We start from the raw sequence: 9573 nt of genomic DNA, 5'->3' as shown, positions 1-9573 counted from the left end.
TAGCTTTCATTTCTTAAAGGACTTTCTCTTATCTTTTTTTTTTTTTTTTAATTCAAATGAGCATTTACTTATAAACCCACAAAGATGCCTGTTACAATGTCTGTAATAATATTGGCCTAGGACAGAGGAGTGGGACATGCATAGGAACACAGTGTAAGGCAAGTGTTGAATTTCTGTTTTAAATGAAAAGCAAGGTAACCTGTGGCACCACAGCCAAACATCATCTGCATACATTCAGAGTGGTGGGGGCCATGGAATTAGCTCAGTGTCTGTGTTTTACAGCTTGTCACTGCATTTTTTTAATACATTTACCCCCCCCTCCCATCTCAGTTTCCCTCTGTCACCCACACACAGGAAATTTTCTCATCATCTCTGTGGCTTCTGAGGGAAAGCTAGCTCAATGAGGTACAGGTTACATGTTGTTCTCAAGAGTTTTGTACTCGTTGTCTGGTGCTCCAGGAAGTTCAGTAGACTCTTGCTGTGACAGCCCCTCCAGTAGCTCGTTAATACAGAAACGGGGAAGTTTTTCGAGTTGAATGCGCAACTTGATGTCTCTTTGGACACATGAAATATAATGCCCATGCTCATCCCGGTCACTTTTGCATTTAATTGTATGGTCTTATGTCCATACATATATCTAAGATAACCTGCAGCATAAATAAGACTGTATCATACTGTATAAGTGCAAGGGGGTAGAGTTTATTTATTCCATTATTTATTACAGGCATTTATATATTACCATAGTAACTGGGTGTGCTTTACATGGCATAGATTACAGGAGAAACACTTCTAAAGAGCAAGGAGCAAACACTACCACCTGGGAAGAGTGAAGTGTTATCAGGACAGAGATGAAAACATCTTCCTAGTAGGTTAAATGAAAGGCTTGGGGTAAAATGCATCATCTTATAACATTCCCTGAGCATGAGCTGCCTTCAATTTAGATGCATTTCCAAAGTGAGTGCTTGGCCCTGCTCCTTCCCAGGCCTCACTCGGAACATTACTGCATTCTTCACATCACTTGTATCCCCTGGGATCAGACTGGTAACAGTAGTAGAGGAATAACTAGCTCTTAGCTCCCTTGCAGATTGGTGGGGACTTGATTTTCCTGCCTTGTGCTCTGTTGAGCCATTTGGCGGCATTCTGTATCTTGTCACACTAGTGTGAATGGCTACACAAGTTGCATAGAAACAAGGAATCAAGACTGTAGAAACATACAATTCCTCTGGTCCCATAGAAGTTCCCTTGGCTTGCAACAGGAGTTCTGTAGACCAGCATATTCCCAAGCCAAAAGGAATTTTAACACATCAGGACTGTAGCCAGTGAGCAGCTGACCATATGAATTAGCACATCTATGATTGATGAGGTCATTTTACAGGCTAATACAGCTGTGCCTGGCCTAAGTTTTGCTTTTTTTATTTTAGAAGTTAAAAGGCAGAATATGCTCCTGTTGCAATTAGCTTATGTGCTCACAAAAAGTTCAATTAATACTGATTACAACAGGTTCAATTCTGGGCCTGCCCTAGAACTCTGCATCAGCACATATACCCTTAGACTATCATATAACCAGTAACAAAACGATCATAAGGCAAAAGATGTAATGGCATTTTAGGAGAAATATTTGGCACCATGATTTTGCCTGTACAGCTTGATAGACTGTGTAGCTTCTAGTATCTCAGTGAGACCCAGTTAAAGTACAGAATTGAAAAATCCAGACTATTACTGACCCCATCAAAACAACTGGGAAATTATTAAGGGATAGATTAAAAAAGGATGTAATTTGAGGCAACTCAGTCTAAAACTGGTCCTGAAAGCCCTCTCATTCTGACGTTTAATGCTGGAGGTGCCTAAACTCCATTAAAAATGCTTTGATTTTTTTTGGTGGAGGGGGAATTTCCTAGGCATCTAGCTTCGTTTTTGCACCATAGTAAAACAGCCCCAGCCTTGGTAAGAGTGGGGAGCTTCATGCCTAACCCCAATCAGGATTCAGAACTAAAGCATTTCTTGCCCAGGTCCTTCAGAGGCTCCATCTACTAGGCATGCCCAGCATACCTGTAACATGCAGAGCCTCAGAATCCTAAAGTGAAACAGTGCACTTGATTTTTTTTATTAAAGCAAAGCAGCAGTGCACTGTGTATAATGCCTAGAGCTTAGCATGTTTTGCAACTGGAATGACCACGTTCAAATTCTTCAGCTTGGTATTTCTATCCCATGAGATGTCCACAACCACCAGACACTTGACTAGTTGGGGTGCTGAAGCTGGACTACCAGGCAGAAAACAATTCAAAATTAATTGGGCCAGAGGCCTAGATGTTAGAGCAGTCACCGAAGGTAGGGAAGTGCTAGGTTATGATCTCTCCTTCCAGGGCCATTTCTGCTACCTCTGGAGCAGGGAGAAGAACCCAGGGCTCCTCTCGCTCAGGTAAGTGAACCAACCACTGGCTATACAGTCACAATCCCCCTTGGGGCATTTTCACTGATCCAGCAGATCTTGAAGCTATATGACTGTGCAGCAAAGAATGCAACATGAGGGATGGACAGTATTCTCACCCACAACAGCAGAAAGCTGGGTGGCTCAAGGACTCTTGGGAGATTAGATGTGAGCTTGAACACCCTCAAGCTGAAGAGTGAATTGAATCTAGCTATCCCACTTCCTAGGCAATACATGCAACCAATAGATAAATGGTTCCCACACTCCACCAGCTGCCCTTAATTGAACTTTTAATTGAAAAGGGGGTGTGGTACCAGTCTGATCCACATACCTTTTAGGATGGCCTGAGGACCAGAGTTTAAGAACAAGTACATTACACTGTTAAAAAACAGTGGGCACTAGGTCTTCCTTCAGCCACGCTTAAAGAGAAAAAAGTGAGCTCTGCCCAATTCTTTCAAAGAACAAGCTAAGCACCTAGGAGATGGTTTCAGGCTGAGGACTGCAAATGGAAACAGCCACTTTCTAGCAGTCTTGAGTGAGGTATCTAACTCTCAGCGAGGGGCTAGATTTTAGACATACCTTTATCTGCAATGTTTCCTACTGACTAGCTCTAGAAGGCTTCATGCTCAGTGTATTTGGGGCTTTGGAGTCCAGCTGAGGGAGCTCTCCTTCTGCACTGTGCATGAGATCAAGGTGCTTCACTCAAGATTTTGAATTCCACTTTGGGCACCAGGCAGACAAGGTTCCTTGGGTGAATTTGATATCTTTTACTAGACCAACCCAAATAGTTGGAGAATATTTATTAAGCAAGCTTTCGGGTTCAAAAACTTTGGGCACCAAGCACTTAAGTAAGGCATGGCAGCATGTAACATTTAGGTGCTTAAGTTCTTTGCTGGTTCCAGCCCTTAGTTTCTTTGGGTGCCTGTAGACATCCTTGCTGTTCCAACACTTTGTAATTGCAGTGTGTCGGAGCCAACTTGATTTAAATCGAGTCTGCTGGAGTGTAGTCATTACTGTGTTTCCGTCAGCCTCCGCATCTTGTGTATCCATGTCCCTGTGGTTCAAAGTGGCGAATGAGTTTTAGTTCAAGTGCCCCCGCCGCCATTCTGAAGTGTGGGGACGCTGATACATGAGATGCTGTGGCGCTTCTAATTGAAGTGCCTCCCTCACCCTCAGAGCACATGTAAAAAATGCCCTTTGTGCCTGACTTTTTACCACATGTAAAATGGGTGCAATATACTTTGGGAGTTCAGCTGCAAGACTTTTTAATTAGGCAAAGAAAGATCTTTGAGAAACTTATGACAAGTGCTATAGATAAGAGAAGCATTATAAAAAAGCCTGCTCTCTGTTTAAATACTTCAGTCAAATGTGACGGGGCAGACACATATAAAGACTACTGTAGCTCTTAGAATTTTCTTTTTTATTAAAGAGCAAAAAGAAAATTTTGCTTAAGTTTCATACATAAAAAAGGAACAATAAAATTTGCTTGTCAAGTCCTTCCATTGAAGAAAATGGAGAATAAGTCTTTTTTTTTTTAGATAATATTTATTAAAAAAATAAAATTAATTGACAAAGATACCACACTATGTTGCATGCTGATATTTGCCTCCACCCACTTACAGGACCCTACCAAAATATACTGTTCTTAAGCAATAAACTGCTTTCCTCAGCAATATGTGAGCAAATGAACCATATCAATCTGGACTCAAAGTATCTACCACTATTTCAGCTGTGCAAGCTAGTGGGATATCTCTGTTTTACAAGCTCAGCTTTTTAGTAAAGAAATTTCAAATGGACACTAAACAAGTATTTCACTAAGAGATGATGAAATATTAAAATTATAAAGCAAATTGTATTGCAGCTTGTAAATATACTACATTAGAAATTTAATTTGCTGGGTATTCATTCACCATAGATAGTTTATTCTGTATTCAAGGTAATTACAAAGACAAAGCATTACTCCCTGCATGCTTTCCTGGGAACTGAACCAGTAGAGTTGACTACATGTACATTTGACTGGAGCGTACTTGGAATTCACCCTCTCATAGGCAGAGACTAGTTAAGGAGTGATACCAGTAACAAAGAAAAGTTATACAACATTGATTATTATAAATTAGATTTGTTCTCATCTGCTCCTTTTGCCTTAGTCTCCTAAATATGTTCATATTCTCTCTCAAAGAAAACAACGGTTTCTTATTTCTCATCCTGGTGACAGTACGGTCACTAATGGTGATTAGAATGTGTAGAAGAGGCCTTGATTCTGAATACATAGATGTGCAGATGGGAAGCGATCTGATTGCACACGCTGACACAGTATCGGAGCAAATCAAAGAGGGAAAATATCTGCCAAGGGAAAATGACGTGTCAGATCTATACAGTACACGAAAGCACCACATTTCCTCTATCCTCTATGATTATACAGAGTATCTAGATGCATCAAGAGTCCTGCCAAGTCCCCCTCTCTGTAATATGTCCTGTTAGTTCTGGAGAGCAGCTGTTTAAAGAGCAGAATTGTGATCTGACTTTGGGACATTTACACAATGCTGTTTTAAAATATGCTTGAGTGTTGCACTGTAATGGAAACTGTCAATTTTCAGCAGTGCAATTTATGTACACTACACTTTTTTCATATGCTGAGCTCTCAGTTAAAAACACACATTCTAAGTGACTTTACCGTGATTCCCAAATAGAGTGAAGAGCATACCTATGTACTGCACCTGTACTGTGTTCTTTTGGAAGTGTATCCAGAAAGTGGAAGATTGATTTTAACCTAATTTGGTTAGTTTTCAATGCTCTGATCAGGAAGGACAGTGCTGTTTAAGCCTACTTCTGTAAGCATGGCCTGGGATCAATTGTGCTCTTAGTATATAAGATTTTCAGGAATTCCACCTGTTACCTAAAGTTTGAGTTGTAATAGCAGTGGACCTCAGCATGTAAAATCTCTTAGCACGTTTTTCTTCTGTGTGTTTTAAACTTAGAATATAGCATATTCAATGTAGCTTTAAAACCCCGCTTAAAACAAGTACAGAAGGCATAACACCAACCAAACCACATTTAAACTAAGGTAGCACAAGTCCTTTTTAAACCGGTTTAAGCAAGAATATGTGCAGCCCACATTTTTCTATTCAAGTGATCTGTGTCCGATGGATGCAAACAATATGCATGAAAGAGCGCACGTGCTTTAATACGTCATTGAGCAACAGAAAATATGGCAATATACTTACCAGGGCAACCCAAAGTACAATATACTCATCAATAAAGCTGTTAAAATATTGGTCCAGGAACAAAAGTGCTGGACCTATGAATGCTGTGTCATGCAGATGCATTTCACTTTTGGTCATATGTGCAACCTATAAAAAAAAGAAAGCAGTGTTAAAAAAACCCAACCTGACTCAGTGCTTTCAATGAATTAACACTAATACAACAATGAGCTATGTAAAGTTCTCAAGGAGAGCATGCACTGGTGGTAGTGAGAACCACTTCAGTCTCATATGGGACAAAGAAACTATTGTGAAACACTTTAGTGCACAAAAGTGTAAGGTTAATTAACGCAGAGTAATTGGGGAAGGTCAATGTTTCCAAAATGGTAAAGATAGTCTGTGGCTGTGCTTATGCAAGACAAAATCAATGACTCTTAGACACTTACCACCAATTTATTAGTTATTTTGGCAGATACAAAACCAAACATAAGTATATACAGGCAGGGATGCTTTTCAAAGAGCTGCACAGCAGATTTCTTGTAGATCATTGCAGCTAATGCGATCACTGATCCAATATGAAGGAAGGGTGAAAGGACACTTGTTCCCTACAGGGAGACAGAGAGGAAAGGAGTAGTTTAACAAAAGCTGCATACCACATAAAAATAAATGCATGTGTGTGAGTGGAAGTAGCAATGCATGGTACATAAAACTGTTCCTGTTTGAACTCACTTGCTGGCAGAAGTGAAATGTGATTATGGTGTCATTTGAAAATGCGGTCGGTGCCTTCCACGTACAGGCTGTATGCTGCATGATGGAACCACATGCTGTTTCACCCACAAAAAACCAAAAGCCAAGACAAGCACATAGTAGAGGGGAAAATTAAAAACCACTTCAGACTGCAACACCTGCAGCAGCCTTTATTTTCTCACGCTTGTCTATATGGCATGAGATTATTCTGTTCTTAAATTGACAGGAGACCCACACTGGTGTTTCCATATAATATTACAGTTTTTGTTTTATGAGATAATACTCCAAAGCAAAACAAACTATATAATGAAAATTAGTTTAACTCCCAACTGGCGTAGAAACAAACACAGCACACCCTTAAGAGGTTCACAGAAAAGTACCACCATAAAAATGCATTAAAAAAGCAGCCTGTCAAGAAGTGCCTGATGCTGATCTCTTCTGGAACATCAGCACGTTCATATTCTTGTCAGAAGAATAAAACCCCAAAGGTGTGTCAGCACACCAATCAGTTTTATTTTGGTTACAACAAAGAAGATTAGTTTGGGAAACTCACGGATTTCTGACAGTAAGACATTCTGGATGGCAGTAATATATATTATATAAAAACCACAGGTGGTTTTAAATCACCCACCTACTATGCAAGCATCCTTTTAAAGTAGACAAGGTTCCTTGGGTGAATTTGATATCTTTTATTAGACCAACCCAAATGGTTGTAGAATAGTTATTAAGCAAGCTTTTGGGTTCAAAAACCCTTCGTCAGGCTAAGGAAGTTTCAGCAGTTGGTGTGTGCTCTTCCTGGATGGAAAACTTTTAAAGTACACACTCAGTTCCAAAGTTCAATATTTTAGATTTGATAAGATTCATCCTTTGTTTCCAATCCAGGCTAACATTTCACAAGGAAAAGACTTTAAGCTAAATAACACGAAAGCCTGTCAGTTTTTCTATAAACAGACATGAGAACTATAGCGCACTTAAAAAAAGCAACACCAGCAGATTCATAAAAACACAATAAAGCACTCACTGCTATAGTTGATCCATTTTTACCAACGCCACCTGTGAAGATCACACCAAAGTAGTTTGTACAGGAGAATATGGTTCCTGCTACAGTACAAAGAGCTGGGATTATTTTCGTCTGAATATTCACAACTGGAATCTTAAAAGTAGAGATAAAAAAGGTTAAAAGGTGTACTACTAATTTAAAGCTTTGCTTACATATATGAACTGAAACAATCCACTTTTCCAAATCCCCACATGGTCTCCCTCTCCCTTATAAATTAGTAAGCATTGGTTAAAATTTAAAGATTTGGGAAGAACATTTTTCCACATGCCCCATTAGCAAAATTCCTTGATTGATTGATTGATTATAATATCACTTGAGAGCTGGCACACGGGAAGGGATAAAAAGAACATGTGGCTTCTAACTTTGGAAAGCTGAAAACTTACCTAGCAGCCTCTCAAACCAGTGTCTAGTAGAAAAGAAATTCTTGGGTGATCCTTCCTGAGCCAGGGAGTTAAACTGGCCAGAGGGTGAGAACGCTCACACTCAGAAGCCTAATCCCATGCGCAGAGAGAAAGCATAGTGCCAGCGCAGATTACAAGAGGAAGACCCATACAAACTGGAGCCCACCACAAAGGACAGACCAGCAATAATGAAACAGGACACAGTAGTAAGTCTCAAAGATTACCTGTAAAAATAAGACGGGAGGGGAAACCTGAGATGTTCCTGAGGGAATGAGACATAGCTGTAGGATAGTCGGGGGGAGGAAGACTAGTATTTCTCCTTCCCATTTTAATAACATACTATTTTAAGCAGAGAAGTCATGATGGAAGGAGGGATGTGGCTAAGGAAAGCTCAATACAGTGTGGATGGAAATACATTACTGGAGCAAGTGTTGAGAGGAAAAGCAGCTGGCATCTGCCAAACTTATCCACCCGCCTGCTGGAATCAGAGAGGATGGAGCTGCAACAGCAATAGGCTTTGTGAAAATTGGTAAAAAGTAGGACCTGTAATTCACCACTAATTTGGAAAACAATGGAGAGCAACAACAATAGAAGACAGAGATGCGTAAAACTACAGAGATTGATTTACCATGAAGCCCAGTGTCTGGAAATGACTTATGGTCCCCATGTGGCTGACAAAAATATTGTCACAAGCCCTCTATAGTTTCCTTCAGGGATAAATGACGGTCTTTAGCCATGCCCCTGAAGAGCTCTCCAGACATACTTAGAAATCATCAGCAGAAGGGGCAGGCTGAGGCGCAGTGTCACAGGAAAACAAAAACTCCCTTGGTTCCTTACAGGGAGACAACAGGACAAGCCAGAGAGTGGGATGAAAGCTGGAAAGAAGTATCCTGTGTAGGTGGGAACTGAGTCGATGGCTGTAGCTCCTCCTGTACAGTCATGCTGGCCCTAGAAAGGAAGATAAGTCCTGAGGCTAGAGTTGGAAGGCACCAGGAGGGTACTGGCTCCCCCTCTGCAGAGAAGGACAACTTCTTCGAAGTGAGAAGACAAGCACCTTAAGAAGTAAAATAAGAACACGGTTTTACCTCACTTTCAGTGACAGTAAGGATGTGAGGAATCCACGTTGAAGTGTGACGCCAAACGACCCTGCAGAGAAAGACTAGACAGTGCTTCCTGAGGACATGTGGGTGAATAATTGGCAGTACCAATGCCAAAGGTGCTGGATGATATAGGCATGGTATGGGACCTGGCATGTACAAGGTGTAGGACCTGAACCATGGTGCTGAGCTGCTTAGAGAATGGGTAGTACTGACTTTGAAGAGGACTTCTTGTGTCTTTTATAGTGCTGGGTCTCTTACGGGGTGATCATCCTGGCTTCAGCAGACTATGGAGTTAGGGAATCAACATGCTGTTCTTTGAACCTTCTCACCAGACTCATTTGGGATAGCATCCTTTAAAGCTAAGGAATGAGGCAGAGGCAGACAGGGCTGAGATTTTATGAGTTCCCTGTAGATCCTAAAATACCAGGAGATCTCAAAACTAGAATGATCTGTACTGCCTTCAGGGATCTGATTTCACCTTTTACCCGCATGGAGGGTGAGGTCAAGACCTGTGAGAGGTCTGGGAAGACAGCAATTTGTCTTTAGCCCTTGTCGTAAGAGCTTCCACAGTATCAGACTAGAGCAATACAATGGTGCCAAGTAGCACAGCACCCGAGAAAGATGCCCCGAAGAGGTG

At 40.9% G+C, this 9573-nt stretch overlaps 1 protein-coding gene across 3 annotated transcripts in view; it reads right to left on the bottom strand.

The window, feature by feature from the left end:
• Positions 1 to 3831: 3831 nt before the first annotated feature.
• Positions 3832 to 9573, bottom strand: part of CEPT1 (choline/ethanolamine phosphotransferase 1) — a 53913-nt gene continuing 48171 nt past the window's right edge. For all 3 annotated transcript variants that reach the window (XM_006266083.4, XM_059717320.1, XM_019492492.2), the window contains exons 6-9: positions 7397 to 7528; positions 6075 to 6233; positions 5653 to 5778; positions 3832 to 4771 (exon numbers count right to left, since the gene is read on the bottom strand). In XM_006266083.4, the coding sequence (XP_006266145.1) occupies positions 4652 to 4771; positions 5653 to 5778; positions 6075 to 6233; positions 7397 to 7528 (537 nt within the window). In that variant the 3' untranslated portion in view covers positions 3832 to 4651. The remainder of the gene's footprint in view (positions 4772 to 5652; positions 5779 to 6074; positions 6234 to 7396; positions 7529 to 9573) is intronic.

The sequence above is a fragment of the Alligator mississippiensis genome, chromosome 14 (genome assembly GCF_030867095.1).
Source record: "Alligator mississippiensis isolate rAllMis1 chromosome 14, rAllMis1, whole genome shotgun sequence".
Taxonomy (NCBI): Eukaryota; Metazoa; Chordata; order Crocodylia; family Alligatoridae; genus Alligator; species Alligator mississippiensis.
Note: the sequence above shows the minus strand (reverse complement) of the source record. Positions and strands in the feature narration are given on the sequence as shown.